The sequence below is a fragment of the Sycon ciliatum genome, chromosome 6 (genome assembly GCF_964019385.1).
Source record: "Sycon ciliatum chromosome 6, ocSycCili1.1, whole genome shotgun sequence".
In the NCBI taxonomy this organism is placed as follows: domain Eukaryota; kingdom Metazoa; phylum Porifera; class Calcarea; order Leucosolenida; family Sycettidae; genus Sycon; species Sycon ciliatum.
In genome coordinates, this window is record NC_088648.1 from 10,651,071 (window position 1) to 10,670,457 (window position 19,387).

The window sequence follows — 19,387 nt, forward strand, 5'->3', positions numbered from 1 at the left end:
CGCGCTGCGAGCCTTTTGGAGAGTTTTCCCCCGTGCACTTGGCTGGGCTTTATACTACAAGGTCGGTGCCCAGCACGTGCTCTCACACTGCTCTGCGGCAAAGCCGCGTTTCTCTGAAAAAAGGTGACGTAAACAAAAAATTCCGCCGTGGGCGCGGGGTATGTGCAGATTGTGCAGGAGAGATCCGGAGTTGCACACTCTTGTTTATCTACTCTTGGTGCGATGGATCGAATAAATCTGAACGAGAGAGCCCTCCAAGCATTCCTGCTACGGCAATTAAAACCGGGCAAGATAAACAAAAGTATCTACAACCGCATTCGTCCTGTTGGAGCAATGCACCCCGTATGTAAGGTGTTCCCAAGGTCCCCAAACCTACTCCCACTCCCCTTCGACCCATACTATCTATGGTAGGCAGCGCACAGCGTGGGATGGCCGAATGGCTAGCCGAGATACTGAAGCCGGTATTGGATCTGTACTCATCGCATGTGGTGCAGGATTCGTTTGAGTTTGCTCAGTAAATCCGGCAGAACAAGCCATGTGCTGGGTTCATGTGTTCATACGATGTAGTCAGCCTTTTCACCAATGTACCCATCGTGGAAACTATTGATATCTGTCTGGAGGCTCTACACCGCAGTGATCTCATTCCCCCAGAGGTTGAAGAAAATCTATTACGCAAGCTTCAGAAGTTCTATACAAAGCCTCCACGGATGTAGAGTTCAGCTTCAACAACAACATGTATAAGCAAATCGACGGGGTGGCGATGGGCTCACCCTTGGGACCCATATTTGCCAACATCTTCCTGGGTTACTGTGAGGCACAGACTCCTGATCAACTCTGGCCCATGATTTATGATCTTTATGTTGATGACACATTCTCTCTCTTTCCCAGTGAGGCTGATGTAATCAATGGTGCTAGTGAACCTTATATCAAATCCACTCTGATTTAGCACCCCACACTAGTAGCAAGTATTACCTTTACTGGGGGCAGGGGTAACTGCAGTTGGATCCCGGGACGGATACCCTGATGCCGTCAATCCTTTTTCTGCACCTTGTCCTCACCCACTTACTGAGGTGTGGTGAGCCCATAGGTGGGATCATTTTCAAGTCCACCCTAGTTTGGGGATTTCAGGGGGTGTCGGCCGTTGGGCGGTTCAATAGCCAATTGAGTCATCTTCCAAGATTCCTTGTGAGTCTCTCTCCCCTCTCCCGGGGAGACCCACGTGACCAGTTTTGGCAGTGAGCAAGTACAAGTACAAGTGTGTGTGTGTGTGTGTGTGTGTGTGTGTGTGTGTGTGTGTGTGTGTGTGTGCGTGCGCGTACACATGAATGCATGGATGCGTGTATGCTAGCGCATGCGTATATGTGTGTGTATGTGTGTGTGTGTGTGTGTGCGTGCGTGCGTGCATGCATGCGTGTGTGCTATTCTCTAAGAGACAATGACACGCTCCAAAGTCTTTCTTTCTTCTTCATGTCCTCTGCTACAGGGTACCAACGCCTTACTGAGTTTCTTTGGATTCCTAGGAGGTCGGAGCCGCAGCAGAGTCATCTGCAGCGAATATAACGCTCTACTGCAGAGTTTCTACCAGAATGGAGACGTATGTGTGCTAGATGTGCACAACGTCTTCAAGGCTCACAACCTGCAAGGGGCCACCGGCATTCGTGAAATCTGCAGGATGAGCAGCATGTTCATTAAGCGAACGGACGACCTTCATCAGTGCTTCAAACTCATCACGATCATCCTGGTGGAGATCACCCAGCGCCTAATTGTTCACGGTGTCCTAGCCTCTAAGGAGTACAAGTCCTTTGTGGAACAGTGTAACGAAGTGTCCACATGCCTTCAGGAAGGTTTTGACCGTGAAATCTTGGGACCAGCAGCTGGGGACTTGACAGCCTGTGGACGTGACTTTCAACAGTGCTTCGGCCGACGTCGCGACCTGATCTCAAAAGTCACCACCAGCCTGATGGGTCACTGCCGGGAGACGAACGTCTATCTCATTGTCTCGCTGATTGCTTTGGACTTCTGGATGGGCACTGTGTTTGACTGGAGACTGGAAGGAAGGTGGCTGCGCCACATGGAGGCGTTGGTCTGGAAATCAACCGCGAGGGCTCGCCATACCTTCCTCTCTGTTCTTGCCGCAAAGGAACTCGACCACTTCTTCTCCATTCCGCTGGACGCAGAAGCCCTGCTGGCGTGTGTTGGGCAGCTGTACAACTCACACAACATGGACGAGAGCACCGCCGTTCTCATCTGGACCAAACTGGTGGTTCTCAAGCTGCACGAGTCTAGAGAGAACGTAAAGGCGTTTCTTCATCACATCAGTCGCCACAGCACAGCCAGGCGCAAAGTACTGCCCTTCGTTCTTGCCCACGCATCCACCAGCATTGGTCCGGAGATCGCCCTGGAATTCTTCAACGCCATGCAACTCGGTCTTGATTTCGACATGGCGGCAAGAGCGGCCAACCAGGCTGTTACGAATCTGAGCCAGGCAGATAACATCGACGGTTTTCTGACCATCAACAATGGCTTAGTTGACTACTGCTTCCAGAATGGTGTGAAGCCAACAGTTGATCAGCTGCTGAGGACGATCACTTCGAGCACAGCCAATCGCAGTGCACTGAGCGCTGGTATCATTCTCTCGATCACCTTCCTGAAAGGAGACGCTCGCCTGAAAGTCAACGAGTCTCGTCAGGAATACAAGAGACGCTCGCAGGTAATGGACTTGCTGGATGCAGTAGCGAAACAGTCGAAGAACACACTGATCAAGGAGTACCCAGAGGTCATTCTCAACCTGCATGCCAAATTTGGAAGTGACATTCGGAACACAGTGGGAATCATCGATTCATCTCCTTTGCTGAGTCAGTTTGGAGGATTTTCAACCGATGTGCCATCTTCAGCAGCCAGCGTCCTTGCCAATATGAGATTCTCGGAGAAATCTTCTGTGAAGGAGTTCCTCCAGGAGGCAGTGGATGTGCTCAATCTGACAACCGACCGGCGTATACGCGTTTCACCGGACAGCGCCTCAACTCTCCTGTGGATGGGTTACTGCTATTCTGCTCGCAATCACCTGGCTAGTCTTCTCAAGAACGGAGTTTCCATCGCTGCTGGATACGCTGAGATTGTCTCCATGCCAAAGAAGGTCTGGCAGAGCCGCAGTGAGCCAGCTACACTGGAAGCCATCTTCTATTCAATGGTGCTGGATGTTCTGCAGGTTTTTGACCCGATCTGGGCGGTCACTGGAGTGGACAGCATCATCCTGAAGTGCTCGCACGTCTACTCGCAACAAAGCCAGGCCACGTCTTGGGCAAGGAACCGAATGTCCGGTTATGTTAGCGCTGTCTCAGAGCTTGACCGGCTTCAGATTAGCATGATAGACCGCAGCTACACCAAAGCAGAGTACAATCGTCTATCGGAGTCACTTTCTACCCTCAACACTATGTTCGCTGCGTGCGGATTGGAGCGCGTTCCACGCCTGCCCAATCCGGATGACGTCATCCAGCGCATGAAGAAGAATCAGAAACTGGCGGATTGGCTTCATAGCAGATCTGTTCCGAATGCAGGTGATGCTGCGCATGACCTCGATGTACTCTCGACCAGCAGCACCGCAACACTCTGCGTCATGGAGAAGCGTGTTGACGAAGTGTGGAAACGCTTTGGCGAACCGCTGCGTGACCAGTTGGCAAGTGACTGCCCCGAATCGCTGGTGCACTTCATCCTCTACTTCAGCGGCAACAGCAAGATCTTCGATGACAAGAGCCATACAGAGTACGACAGCAGTTCTTCCATGCAAGATAGAGCCTGGGTCAGGCGTATTCGCAATGCAATCAAGCAAGCCCACGGCACGTTCACAAACCTGCTGAACGGCATATCCAAGTATCGCATCATCCGACGCATCCTGGAGAACTTGCAAGACGTCAACTTGACGGAAGAGCTGGCCTTGATCCAGGCGTACCCGCCATACCAGCGCTTCCAACGGCACGGCAGCAGTGCCGGACACATCACTGTGGCCGTTGCCATCATTGAGCACCTGCGCAATGGACACGTCAGCGACATCAAGAATGTGCTGAGCGACATGGGGATCGTAGACGACGGCGATTCCGACATGCTATACCTGGAACGTCTTGGCACTTCCATCTCCGACGAGAGCACGCTGGCAAGCTTTGCTCAGGAGTACGAGACACTGTATCAGCTGTTTGACGGGCTACAAGCCGACCATTTCAAGCTCTTCAAGGAAATGGCGTCGGGCAACTGTGATAACATCCGCAACTTCTTTGCGACTGACTACCACTCGGACGATGGCCGACGAGAATTCCAGGTGAAGGTATACCACCTGAACATGCGCATGCAGCGTGACTCGTTCAACAACAACCTATTGTTGTCACTGCTAGACACGCACAAGATCATGAGTCCATTCTTCCTGCTGAGCCAGAAGAAACCGCTGAGGGCTATTTTGCAGGCTGTGGCCAACATCCGTGTCAACCTGCACAATGTGAAGACCTGCAATGAACAGATGGACTGTATCGCCGAACTGTTCAAGAAGGCTATTGCCAGTGCCACTGAGACCACCATCGATCAGCTCACCAAGCTTTCCTCTGGAGGCAATCTAACGGTAGAGCTTGGCGCCATGTCATGCAGCTCCTCTGTTTTCTCCTTCTCGTATCAGTACTCAAGCGAGATGACTCAGCAGCCGGCCAGCGGTGAACAGCAGCGTCACGGACACAGCGGTGTCATGAAGGAGCGAGAAGTGAAAGATTTCCGCAGCAACCTGCAGTACCTGCGCTCCATGCAGGGAGAGAACGACATCACGGCACAGGGACAGAGCCAGACCATCGGTCACATGGCCAACGACTTTGCCAACATGCTAGTCGTGGTGGACGAAGTCATTGAGCTGCTGTTCCAACATGAGGAGGAAGGTCACCCTGAGTACCAGAATTGCTTGGTAACCTTTTCATTGGACAAGGAAGGATTGCAGACAAAGGCTGCAGAGCTGCAGGATCAACTATCCGATTGGTCGAAGAAGCTGGCGGAAGTGCGCAGACAATGCCGCTTGCTCCGCCTGTTTACAAACAAGGACATCGCCACCATTCTTGCACTGTACACGCCTGAGACTGGGGGCCAAGCACCACAACAACTTTGCACCGGACGGAGCATGCGTGAGACTGCCATCTTCAAGTTGGCCGACATCAACTTGGAGCAAGACGCACGACGCGAGGACATTGTCAATATAGCAGCTAAGCTGGTGAGCAACTATGTCCGATCTCTGTCAAACATTGCACAGATCAAGGAAGGCTGTGATTTGGCTGACTGCATCAGCAAGTCCATGGAAGAGAGAAGCACCGACAACAACCGCATTATGCAAATGTTCCGACGTCTCTTGGAGACGGAACTGGTACTCCGTGAGACCAGGCTACCCAGCCAGCAGGGCAAGCAGTATATCTGTGCTGCCGAGCGGACGGACGCCAGCAAGGGTAATCTGAGCAACACCCTTCTGCTGCTCTGCACCATCTTCCTGTACAAACACAACTGTTTGCCGTGCACTGGACAGGTCCTATTCTGCTCTGAGCGCACAAGCAACAGCGAACTGCAGGCGTTCTTCACGCGGATTGCAGCGTTCCCGCAGCTGATATTCGCCATGGTGGGAGTGGAGCTACTGGGCTACAATGAACGTAGTCTACTGCTCGAGCAGCAGCATCAGTTCGACACTGATCCCACCTTCAACAGCGTGGTCTACTACATCTGTCTGGATCTGACTATCTGCTCCTGGTGGCCTCAGTCGTACGTGACTAGTCTGCAGCTGGCCTCTCAGCCCATTCGTGCGCTCTCCGACTGTCTGAAGTCTCTTCTCGGACACGGTCAATCGCGGCCAGAGCTGACTGCTGTTGTAGGTAGGTCAGGCAGCGGCAAATCACACTACATCGTCAACCAGCTTCGGAGCGACCCTGGCACTATGGCTGCCACTGTGGCTGTTGCTGGCTCAGGAGACACGTCCAACGTGATCAGAAAACTGTCTGCACTGGACAATAAATCCGCAGTGTTCTTCAATCTTTTGAGCCATGTCGACATGGACTATATCAATCGTGTCTTCTTTGAACTGATTGTATGCGGTACACTGGGTGACCCAGAGTTCTCAGCACTGTTCACCCTACCGCAGTCTTCCTCCTGGAAATGGTTCGTGGAGATACCTCACTGTGAAGACAAGGACGATCCCAACGCAACCTGCGAATCTCTGGCTAAGAGAGACTACCCTATGATCAGCCTGCTGTCTGAGTTCCACACTGTCACGGAAATGAACAACCCCATTCATATTGGTCAGCAGGAGCGGCGCATGGCAGCCATACTGACATGCTACTATCAAGGACGACTCGATCCACCTGTTGGCCTAGCTGATCAAGGCGACGAGATGTGGCAGATTGCCAAGGCAGAAGTGCTGGACGACAATGAGTGCCGAGTTCAGTTGCAGCGTCTATTCTCGGACATAAAGTTGACCAACTCTACCAAGATGCACCAGATGGCGTTCTTGCGCTACCTGTATGATCGGCTGGAGCTCTTCAACAGAACAGTCTTCGTGACCAGCGTGTCGTTCATGTACTGGAACTTGGCCACCAAGGCACTGTTGCACTTCATGAGAGAGGCCCACTATCTTGGCACACGCGGTCTTGAGTGCATGTGGCAGAAGTGCAAGCAGTACTTCCTGATCGCTGATCCCACTGGTGGAAGCTTTGCTACCTTGGAGCCGCCTGAACGTGCAGAGCTCCCTGTCAGCAGTACAATGCTGCTGCGGCGTGACGGAAAGGAGAAGGCACTGCTGGCAATCGAACCGGAAATGGAGTCGGAACCGGCTGGCTACCTGAGCTGGGCGTTTGGTCTGCCCAAGGACAGAATCAAATACCTACTCGATCAGAAGCAGTTCGTCTTGACCAGAGACTTTATGTACAAGCTACTGTTGATCAATGAACGCAAGAAGGCCCGTCTTCCTCTGATCATAGAAGGAGAAACGGGAGTTGGAAAGACGTTTCTTCTTGAGATGTACACCAAGTTCATGAACTATGAAGCAGCGTACAGCGCAGAACGGGAGAGTGCACCAAGACCCATCTCCCGTTGCTGTGGTTGGATTTGTAAGCTTGTTTTTGGTGGCCTCTGGAAGACAATGAAAAAGGAGTCACGTCTGTGGTTCGCTGGTAATGAAAATGAAACCTATCCACAGCAGAAGCATCTTGCTGCAGAACAAGAGGAGCGCCTTAATCACGAAAGGTTTCATACCCCAGAACAGCTGGGCACGTTTTGGAGAGAGCTTTTGGAAGATCATTTGGACGACGAGACACGCAAAACTGCAATCGATGGCCTGTCCAATCAAGTGGAGGTGTGGTTGAAGAGGTTTCCCATCCTCAAGCCAGTCGCAACTGTGAATGAGTTGCGTGAGAAGAGCAGCCTTTCAGCTGTGGAAAGTGCAGAGCTACTATCGTCCTATGTCTCCAGTCCCATTGAAAACCTCTTCTTCAAGCTTCTCATCCATCCAGGTATCTCAAAACAGGCTCTGGTGGCGTTCATGGAGGCGCCGAGGGTTCTAGCAGCGCGATGTCCTGACCAAGAGGTTGTAGTGTTCTTTGATGAGGTGAACACTTCCAGCTGTCTCGGTGTCTTCAAGGAGATGCTCATTGACAGAATGCTAGATGGCAAGCCCATTGAAGACAACATCTTCTTCATCTCGGCTATCAATCCAAGCCTTGCCAAGCCTGCCGGCCGGGCTGTTGCTTCATCAACACCAGCAATGCCCTCTGCAGCTGGGCAGCAGCATGATGCAAACGCAGATTTCATCGACGCATTTCGCCAGGTGTACTTCGTCCATGATCTGCCGGAAGTCATGAACCAGCTGAAGTGGGTCTATGGCAGTTTGAGCACGGAGCAGGAGCTGAAGGAATACATTGTGGCTAAGATTGACATTCAGAAGAATCTCATTGTGAAGACAGACCGTACTATCGTTGAATTCAGTCTGGACTTGAAGAAGGCATTTGCGTCCATTCTGCTCCGTGCCCACCAGTACTGTATATTGTTCCTTGGCAACAGTTCAGTCAGCCAGCGTGATATTCAGCGAGTGTTCCTTCTGATTCCGTTCTTCTGGCACGTCGAAGAGAACTTGATGAAAGAACGACAGAAGCAACAGAGCTATGCTGCCATCATGAATGTCAATACAGTGCTGAAGAAGAGCATTTCCTTGGCTATCGCTGTGGTCTACTACTTCCGGCTGCCGCGCGAGCCAATCAATGACCGCAGCAGCATATCTCATGGTGTCTGCCGTTCCGGTTTCCAGCACTATCTGCACAGCGACCAAACAGATATAGCACAGGCACACATGCACAAGCTGGCTGATCTGCTTGCAGCGTGCCCTAAGTGCTCTGATCCACAGTACGAGGGTGTGTATGCGTTGCAAGCGAACATCGACGACATGATCAACGACTTTGTGACACGCGAGCACTTCAGCTTGCCGGAAGGCGTTGCCCTTACCGAAGCTCTGAAGGAGAACATCTTCTGCACAGTGGCGTGCATCCAGACACGCATCCCTCTTGGAATAGTCGGTCAGCCAGGCTCGTCCAAGACACTGAGCTTCCACATTGTCAAAAACAACCTCCGCGGTGAGCGCTCAATCAGGCCTTTCTGTAAGCAGTTTGTGGCGATTGACTCTTTCTTCTACCATTGCTCAGAGCAGTCCACTTCAGAGCAGGTGGCCAGTGTATTTGACAATGCAATCGAGAGACAGAACTTCTACAACCAGCAGGCGAGCCAAGAGTGGGAGAATGTGCGCCGGAGCCATGTGAAGTTCGTCAACAACGAACCTGTAGTGGAGGAAGTTGTCAGTGAAGCTGGAGCACAGCAGCCCAAGGTGTCCACCCACTGTGTTGTCTTCCTTGATGAGGCTGGACTACCCACAAAGGAGAAGAGCAAGATGGTGCTCAAAGTTCTCCGCCCGTATCTGGATGACTGCAAAGTAGCCTTTGTTGCTCTGTATAATCACTGGTTTGATGCAGCCAATGCCAATCGGATGGTAACGCTGTATCGCTCACAAGCCGACCTGAAGGACCTGGTGGTGCTGGCACTTGGCTGCATCAAGCGAGGAGGCCCACAGGCTGGTGAGGATAGCGCCAGTAACGACGAGCAGCTGTACATCACTGGCCTGTGCGAGGGATATCAGGACGTGACCCGAGACGCAGCGTTCGCCAAGCTCTTCCATCACCAAGACCTGATCTACTTGCTTCGGCATCACTACCGCAATCAGCTCCTCCGCAACAAAAGGCAGATCCCGCGAAATCCGAACATCTTGCTTGAAGCTCTGGAGGAGAACTTTGGTGGAATGGTGAATCCGGATGACTTCTGTCGGCTGGCGGATATGTTCTTCAGCGCTGTTGCCAGGCATGTGGATAACTATCCCACTAACATCAGCGATGGAAGGTTCAGTCTTCGCAACACTGTGAAGATACTGAGAGATATCAACGTGGCCAATCAACATGTTGACGAACAGGAGTTCCTCAGAACCGGTCACCCGCTGGCCCCGCGCTTCCGCATGATCATCGACCCAACGGACGACTACACAGCGCTGGACGTCATGCGGAAGATGAGCCTGGTGGATAGCCACAAGACGCATGTCATACACATGAGCAACCTGCCTGGGGATGAAGATGAGCTGCACAGTGCAGAGATCCTGGCCAGAATCCGCCGCTTCTTGGAAATGGACTGCACCATTGTGCTCGTTGAAACACGTCGTGTTCACGGCAGTCTGTACGAGCTGCTGAACCAGACGTTCCGAGTCATTCACAACGATGGTGGCCGGCACATCTACGCGGACATTGCCGTCGGTGCCACTACGTATCTGTGCCGTGTCAACCCGCACTTCCAATGCGTGGTCATACTCAAACACACCGAAATGGAAGTCTCGTCCACGCCGTTCCTGAGTCGATTTTCCAAGTTTGTGCTGCGACCAATGGACGCCATGAAGTACGCACTCAACAAGGTGGATCCCAGCGAACTTAGCACCATTGCCGTCATCCGCGATCGATGCAAAGGGTTCATGGAGCAAATTGGGTCACGCAACTTCTACGGCTGCAATATGGAGCTGACTCCGAACACGCTGATGATGTCTCACCTGCACAGCACGGTCAACGACCGATTCACCTTTGTGCCTGTCACGTCATGCACTGCGGAAGTACGCGAGCAGTTCAAGGCATCGGTGGTCGACGATGCACAGCTCTCCGTGCGATCTCTGTGCGCACGCCTTTTGCAGCTGTTGCCTCCGGAGCACTTTGTTCTTGGTCTGAACACACTGAATGACCCGGCCGCGTATTTGACTATCTATTTCGACATTTTGGAGCACTTCAGTTTGCAGCACATCATCTCGGTGATCAACAAGCGCGCCCTGCATCAATCGCATAGTATGTCAGCGGTAGCCAGCGGGATTGTCAGTGTCAATAAGTTCATGATCTATACGCGCTCATCGCTGGCTGTATCTCGGCTGGCTGGCCAGCCGAGTGAGTACTTTGGCATTGAAACTGCAACCAAGCTAGAGATAGCAGATACGAGTACGTTCCGCAAATGCAGTGAGGCTGAGGTCTTCCTGGAGAAATTTGTCAAGTCGCAGAAAACGTGTGCCATTCTCTTGGTGGACACATCAAACGGCGTTTCGTCAGCTATGTCCATAGCCCTATTCAAGCATCTCATCAACGAAGCCGCGGTATCCCTGCGCTGCTCGTCTGTAAACGTGCCTGTGAAAAGCTTTGTCCTGCTGCTGCACTCTCCGCTGTACATTCCCAGCTCCAAGCGGGCGTACCCGTGTCCTCTTCTAGACGGCTGGGACTGCTGTTTCATGGACTTGCCGGGTGGTGTCAACGTGCCTCTGATGAACGTCAAAGCTCTGGCCAAGTCGTGTGCCCTGCATGGCTTAGCTAGGTCGCCCAAGGGAAATGAACAGCATTCTGATGATGTTGATGAAGCCAGAGAATCTGAGTACCTAGCTGCCTCCTTGGAGCACGGGCTAATGAACATCAAGGAGGACCTGTCTCGCGTCTTCTGTAGCCGATTAGGCAATATCAACACTCCAGCAGACATTGTGTCATCATTGGAACCACGTGACCTCATTCCGCTTTACACACCAAGCGGAAGACTTTCTCCGGGCTCTGGCCTAACCGCATCCAGCCTATCTGAGCGGTCGAGAACAGTCACATTCATCCTGAACCAGTATCCGTCCATTCTCAAGCACATTGGCCGACGTCTCTTCCATCGATTCACGCCTCAGCGCTCGTTCCAGCTTCTGGACAGACTGGCAAAGCATGTTGCTCAGCGAAAGTCCTTCTTTAGCTTCGCTGATCTGGTGGAGATGCATATGCGACCGGAGCTGGAGAATATCTTCCAGAAGGTGATGGTCACGCTGTGCAAGGATTTCGGATTGGCAACGCTGATCCGCAGCCAGGTGCCAGAGGCGACGCTCGGGACACTGCTGGGTCTGATCCCGCGCATGACGGTGCAGGATGAGCGCAGCTACAACCAGCACCTCTGCTCCATCTCCTGTGCTGGTCGGGTGGTGGAAACGCCGCTGTTCGCTCAGTGGAAGCACCGTGTCGAGTCGTTCATCAGGAACATTGATATGGAAGAGCCGACGGCTTGTGATCTGCTGCACAAACGCGTGAAGAACGATGAGTGTCTGAGTCAGCTGATTGAGTGTGAAGACCTGATGGACAAATACATGACAGACCTGATAGCCACTGTGTGCAACTGGACTGGTAGCATGAAGGCTGTGAAAACCGCCAAGATTTACTTGACACTGAAGTTCAAGGAGCACAAGGAGAGTGCGCCGGAGGACTGCTATCGACTTTCGCACATGCACTATGTCCTGCACATGGACGAACGCTCGGACGTGCTGCTAGTTCTGCACGGTTCCGGAGCTCTTGAGCACCTTCTAGAACCCGGAGACTTTGATGCCGATCAGTATGTCCTGAGTCAAAAGACTACAACTGACAGCTACTTGGACCAGTTTGCGGAGTGTCTGTTCCGGAATTTGTGGAGCCACTTGACCAGCCTGAAGCAACGCCTGGGCACTGATGAATGGTGGAGCTACATGACAAGGTGGCGGCAGAGCTATCGATTCATTACCGAGTTCTTCAAGCCAACCAACGCAGCACGGCTGTCCAATGAACGAGATGGAATCCAGGAAGACTTCTTCAATGCGGTGCAGAGAGTATACTCCACCCAAACTCCCTTGCTACGCTTGATGGTTGCGACAGACATCTTCTTTGGCTCGCACACGCTATGCGAAACCGATGATGCAGTGCGGGCGCTTCTGGAGACCATTTCACGGCTCAAATCAGAAGGCCTTACCACACCATTGGACATTGTCAAGCAGATTGTCAGCACACTATCCGGCAAATGTGATGAAGCAGACCGAACTAGCCTGTATCTGGAATATCTGAAGTGGATAATGCACTCTCTGCTGAAGTGTGAGAGTAGCAAAGAGCTAACTTACGTGCTTCAGGCAATCAACCAGACAGCTGAGGAGAAGGTGAAGATGACGTTTGAAACAGCCACACAGCTCTTCATGATGATCACCACTCAGCAGAAACAGTTGGGTGCTCGGGATGACGTGCTGTGCATCTTCCTAGAGGATCAAGTCAGCAAGGAACTGCTCCGTGATGCGGCTCCGAGATGCCTTGAGCAGGAGTTCAGTGCTAGCATCTACATACCGGGCCTGTATCTTCCAATAGACTTTCCAGAAGCAGCATTGCCCGCACGGCCCGAGGTGATCAAAGGCATCCTTAGCATGCAACTCGCCCATGTGTTCTACTCATTCATGTGCCAGCAGCAGGAGAAGCGACACATCGAGTTCAACGATCGCGTGACCGATGCCGATCCAGCTGGCAGCACGATAACAGCGCAGAACTTTAGTCCTGGTCTGATGCTCCGCTTTGCTGCGTTCACACGGGTTGCGTTCAGTGCAGCAGCCACGAAAATCGCTTCACTGGTGGAGGCACCGGGCGGGCCAGAGTCGGCTGACGATGTTGAGGGTAAGGTAGCCGCGCTGAAACCTTTACTGAACAGCTTGTGTGGCAAGCATGCGAAATGCGATGCCTGGCTTTCCTTCCTGGTGTCCCGTCTTCTGTCCACGCATCCTGCGCAGACCTTGATCCGACTGCTCAAAATGTTCGACGGAGACTGGGTGGCGAAGTGTTTGCAGATGGTTGGCGGCAGTGTCAGTTTCAGTCAGAATACATTTGTCTTCATGCAAGTCAGCAGTGCGGCCAGGGAAGATGACAAGCTGCCAGGCACGCATGACAAGTACCAGGAATTCTCTAGCATGTTTGAAGCAAGCGTGGCAGCCGATAACAACTTCAAAGCCATCAAAGAGTGGTATACGCAACACAGCAGGCCAAATGCACCCAAGCTCATCCCTAACATGGAATCCCGCCACTGCGCCTCCATGTTCATTTTCCTGAAGGTGTACCGTGATTACTTCATGGAAAAGGAAATGGATAGGGTGAAGACCTTGGGCCAAGCATTGCCATTGACTCCGTTGCTGCGTGACAGCCTTCGGTTGCTGTGCCGTGGATGTACTGTTGCAGTTCCAGATCTTCAAGCAATATTCAAGGAGGGCAAGTGCCCAACACCGGAGCTGCAGTACGCACGAGACATCATCGTCCACTGCTTGGCATACATCCTTGCTACTGGCCAGCCTGGCAATCATCTCACGACTTGTGTCTACACACCTCGTGATTTCCACAAGACACTGCTATTTGGTGCTGTGAACTATCGTGGCTACATTGATCCGAATCCGACTGGCGTTCGCATTGACTGCTGCTGCCAGTTTGATCATGATGGTAAACCAACGTATCTGGCTAGCTTCGCGCAAACAATACCCGTTGCTCTAACCCCACTAGGTACGCATCTCAACGCACTGCTAACATTCACCGGCCTCTGTCTGCACGGCGTTACACAGAGTAACACTGCAGCGGACACACTGGAGGCTGTGCTGACGGAGAGTGACGTCCAGACCGAGTGTCCCAGGGCCGGCAGCTTTCTGCAGCAGGCGCTCCAGTTCTGTCTGAACCGCATCGTGCAGCTTCACTATCACCTGTACCACGATGACAGTCGACTAAACCCGGACAGTGGCCTGGGCATGGTGATCTCGTCGCTGGAAAGACTGCTACATCTTCAAAGCACATCCAGTGCACAGCAGCTGAAGCCATTCTACCCGGCCGATGAGAGAACGGTAGGTTTACGTCAGCAGTCTGAGGCGTTCTTCCAAAAGGAAGTCGTCGACCACACTCTGCATCTGATATGTGTGCGATTGCAGCGCGGTACATCTGACGGCGACCAGGTGGCCGCTTTCAGAAAGCTACACCGTCCTAGCCTGAGCATGGCGGATGTGCAAGGTGCTGTTGCGAGACTCGGCACAAGCCAGGCCGCGGCTCATCCCGTCCTGCACGGTCTGCTTGGCAATCTGGAGGCGTTCCAGTCGCTGCGCTACGCCACGGACATTGCCAACTTCTACATGCTCCTCCATCGCTACCTAGCCTGTCATGTCTCCGAGGCGGAATCACAGAAATTCAGTTTCTCGGAGGCTGTTGCCACGCTGAACCAGAACAGGCGGCATCAAGACCGACTCCGCAAGTTCTTCAAGAAAGCACTCGAGAGCTTCAACAAATTCCACAACAGAATCGGTGGCACGCTGCAGCCTGGCGCTTGTAGCACGCGCGTAAGGTATGAGGCTCTGGATGACGACAACCCTATTCACTACATGATCAGCACGCAGGCTGAAGATGAAGGCGACATTCTCTTCAGGGTGATGCAGGAGATTCTCCGCCACCAAGACCTGTTCTTGGTTAAGTGCCAGGAGGTGAAAGTCCAAGGCAGCAACGAGGCATTGCGCTACAGTCTCCAAGCCGGCCAGTTTGAAGATAAGATCTCAATGCTGCAGGTGGCCAGCTATGGTGCCGGTCTTCTGCGTGTGTCCAGCGACGACATGGAACAGACTTGCCTGATGCATAGTCAACTGGTGCAGGATGCTGATGGTGTGTGGCAGTCTAAGTTCAACCTGGCTGCCATCGAGCAGTCGCTGGTGCAGCAGTATGTCAACAGTGCGCGCATCGTTGACCTAGCCAACTTCCGCGTTCAGTTCCGCTTCCGCGAAGAACAGTCCGAGCAGAGCGTACTATACTTGGAGCAACTAGCCGCAGACTTGCCAGCAAGGATCTTCCATCAAGAGTTGGACCATCATAGCCGTGCTGCCATCAGCCAGGAACTGAAGCGGCAGCACTATCAAGAGTCGCTCAAGGTCCTGCAACACTTGGTGACAGTGTCCACTGAAATCGTGATGCTGAAGCCCACGTCAGAGTCTCGCGAAGGCGTGCATGCAGAAATGGAGAGAATCGGGCAGATGAGGCTGGACGACTTCCTTGAACAGCAGCAGATGCCAGCAACGAAGCAGTCACTCTCTGCCATCTCGAATCAAGACAGTGTGCGAATGTGCCACATTGTTGATCTGTACACAGCTGTCAAAGAGCACCTTACGGGGCATGAGTATCTCTACATGCGCATTCCACACTTGCTCAAGGAGAAAATGGAGAGTAGCCTTGATGAGAAGGTAGAAAAAGCACTGGACGACTACTTCTACGAGCAGTTGGGCGAGCTAGCTCTGCTGAGCATCATTGATATTGCTGATGAAGCTCTTAGTGTTCTTCAGGACTCTGTGCCCCATGTGCAGAACTACCCGGGCAATTCCCTGAAGGAAACACTGGATGTGCTTGATGTCCTGGATGCGGGAGATGTTCTCTCTCGGCTGCCGGATGATGTTCGTGGACAGCACCTGAAGGAAGTGATGGCAAAGCTGGTGAGGCACGGCTGCACGGCACGAGAGAAGCAAGTGGAGAGACGACAAGAACGCGCAGTGTGGCTGGAATGGGATGGAGAAGAGCCCAAAGCCCCCAAGTGGCTCGAAGTCGAGGCTCAGGTTGACTACTCGTGGAATGAATTTGATGAGCTGGAGGGTTTGAGCATACCCAGCCAAGAACAGGAAGGCATGGAGTCCCCGTCACACGATCAGTATGAAGACCCAGCACAAGTCACCAGCACTAGCACTGCTTCCAGTGCAGAGGTTGGCAGTGGTGGCACTGCTGTTGCCTCTACTGTAATTGAGCAAGACCACTCCAGGCAAACTGGGCAAGATAGTCAAGGGGAGAGATCAACAGTACGTCTTTACTCGCCGACCCACTCTACGTTGCCAGGCTTTGATGAGAGCATCGTTGTGTTACAGCCAAGCAGGGGAAATGTGAGTGACACACAAGAGCAGCTAGAACCACAGTCCACAGTAGTCAACCAGGAGCTGAGCAAGAAGCTGAACGTTCAGGCACTGGCCCAGTCTGACATGCCCCGACTCTCACTTTCAACACAGGAGCTACCGATAACCATGCCATGTTCTGCCATCACCAACGCCCCGCGTGGAATCTCACGCCGCCAGCTGGTGCTTCGTGGTGACTCCACTTCGCAACAGGAGCCCGTCAAGTACGGCGGTGTTCGTGGCAAGGTTCTGCAGAAAGCCTGCAAGACGTTTGAGGTGGAAGAAAGCACGGTCCTGATTGCCGACTGTAATGGGTATGTGCTGAAGGACACTGAGGATCCTGCCAAGCACGTCACCACGAATCTGTGTGTCTACTATGTGGTCAAGGCGGAGAACACCATCGAGGTCACCTTCCACCTGCACGGAGCTGCTGCGGACAGCAGTGCACAGGTGCGCACCGTGCAAGCACAGTTTGAGAATATCGCTTCTCTATCCCTGTTGTGCACGACCGCACTGCGTCTATTCGGCTTCACCTCGCCCGTCCGTGCAATTCTATGTAGCAATGAGGGTGTCGTGTTTACTGACGAGTCCCTTCAAGGTCTACTCCAGTCGCACAAGGAGACTGCACTCCACTTACACACTGGAAGTAGTAGTCAGTTAGTAGCTGTTTTCTCCGATGTGGTTGGTATCAGCGCGCCACTATCAAGTGTGCTCCACTCTGCAGTAGAGGATTACCTTGCTGGTAGTCTCCTGGATTGTGCCAATTCTGCTTTCTACCCACCTCTGTCCAGCTTGCCTGCAGACTGCACTGAAGCTCAGGTCATGTTTGTCCTTGATGCTGGTGCAATGTGCGACACGACAGTGGTGTGCGGACAGCGTCAGGTCACTCTGGAGCTTGTGAAGTGTACACGTGTTGAGCAGCTTCATCGAGAGCTGCACGACTGGTTTTCTGTGGGCGATCCTCACAGTGCGTTGGCTTGGAAGCCTAGCGATGGAATTGAGCAGGTGGTACCCGATATGTCCATCTTACACCAGTACACGACTACCCAGAGTATCTCCCCTGCTAACCACGAGTGCCGCATGTCACTGCTTGTTGCAACAGCGCCACCGCACAATGTTGTCATTGATCTGAGTGTCTTTCAAATGCTGAGGACAAGCATAACCGTGGATGTCCACCAACGCACGGTTAAAGATCTGGTCAAGGAACTGTCTCGCCAGCTGAGACTGACTGCCGAAGTGGAAGCGTTGGCCTCTCTGATTGACACGTCTACTATGTGTGAGCTACTAGAGAGCTCCCTACTGGAACCCAGTCTCTCACTGCTGCCTCAGCCTGCACTTCACCTAGCCTTACAGACAAGACGGGACGTGTTTACCGTGACTATCCGTGCACAGGATCATGAGCAACAAGCTGATAGCAAGGCCCTGACATTGGTAGCTGCGGACAGCATCACTGCGCAGCATCTGCTTGGTAAGGCGTCGCACTTGCTGGAACTCACACACTACTTCCAGCAATCGAGACCTGTCGGAGTCGCTTCAGACAGTGGAATATGGCTTCCAGGTGCCATGCCTCTTGCACGCCTGCCACGAGAGGACAACGGGGCTGTTGTAAGAATTGGCGTGCTCGACTATGCCGATTGTTGTGTTGTTCGGCTGAAGTTCCCAAGTGAGCAGTTTGGTTTGTTTGCAGTGCCCATGGCAGTGGCAACTGGTGAACTGTTGAAGCTAGCAGCTCAAATTGCTTCTTCCGAAAGTTCCCTATGTTCTCTGCTGGTGGAGCAGAAGAGCTTAATAAATACCCAGACAACAGCAACAACTGCCATGAGCATGCTCGAGTTTTTAACGCAACTCAAGCAGGATCACGACTTGCCTGGCGTTGAGACATTGGGCACATCGTCTCATCCATTGGAATGTGATGTGTCGCTATCTGTGCCGCAAAATGCTGCTGCGACTGGTATGGCAATGTCTGATGGCCTGCAGCTAGCTATGGCCGATGCTAGTGTCGGACAGACAGATGGCACAATCCGGGTGAGGATAGCTCTGTTGCATAACCCACGCACTGTACAGGAAGTGCTTGTGCCTGCGAAAACCTCCATCTCTAAGTTCTACAGCAGTCTCTGCAAGAGCCTGGGTCTGAGCCCATCTGAGCAGCACTCACTTTACGCTCAGTCTCTGGATTCTGAGCAACCGGAGCACATTGAGATAGAGAGCGATGAAGATGGAGATGACGGAGAGGGAAATGAAGACACCATGATCAGCAGCCTGTTGACAAGTGGCTACACGTCTAATTTCTACATCGAAGCGCCAGCTCTTGCTAGTGTGCACCGCTTGCAACCTGTCGAGGCATCTTTCATTCGACTGCCCAGCAACACTCTGTCACTTTCTGAAGAGACATTTGAAATCATCGCCCCGACTACTCTCGCGGCTGACAGTACCACTAATACGCTGAGTGTGAAAGTGCAGTTGCTTGGTGATGCAGCTAGCATTGTTCAGCTTCAAATTTCTATGACGGCCGTGTTCTCCGACCTGATTGGATTGGCAACGGAACACCTGAGACCTGGTCATACCTGCACTGCCCTCTCTGTGGACGGCGAAGACATAGAGCTTGGCGAAGAGGAGCTGTCATCGCCGCTGACCGACATACTAGACGGCAGTCAACTTGTGGAGCTCACGTTCACATCCTGACCTACCGCAGGTAAGAGCATTCTTGGTTGTTCAGGAAAACTATGGATTCACTTTTTGTCTGATGATTGCGTACAAGCATGAAAGTCGATGAAACGTTAAGCTACGACAAATTCTGATTGAACCTCTGTCTCTTTCTTATGTGAATACTCTCCGTGCATTGAACACTTTCCCGTCAGTTTGCCAAACCTCTATTTGTATTCACATATTGATACATTTTAGGGCTGGTGAAATGTAGCATTTATGTCTAACATTCCTGAGTGCAGAATACTGAGGCGTGACCTGCCCACCAGAAATGTTGTTTGTGGGTGCCAAATTTGGGTGCTCCGTGTCATTTCTGATTCACTTGAGATGTGCACTTAGTCTTGCAGGCAGAGTGGATTGCGTAGTATCTGGATG

At 52.5% G+C, this 19,387-nt stretch overlaps 1 protein-coding gene across 1 annotated transcript in view; it reads left to right on the forward strand.

Annotated features, from left to right (window-relative positions):
- The window catches only part of LOC135819352 (uncharacterized), a 65,794-nt gene that overhangs the window by 44,867 nt on the left and 1,540 nt on the right, over positions 1 to 19,387 (forward strand). The window contains exon 4 of the mRNA XM_065332545.1: positions 1,484 to 19,001. Coding sequence (XP_065188617.1) covers positions 1,484 to 18,991 — 17,508 coding nt within the window. The 3' untranslated portion in view covers positions 18,992 to 19,001. The remainder of the gene's footprint in view (positions 1 to 1,483; positions 19,002 to 19,387) is intronic.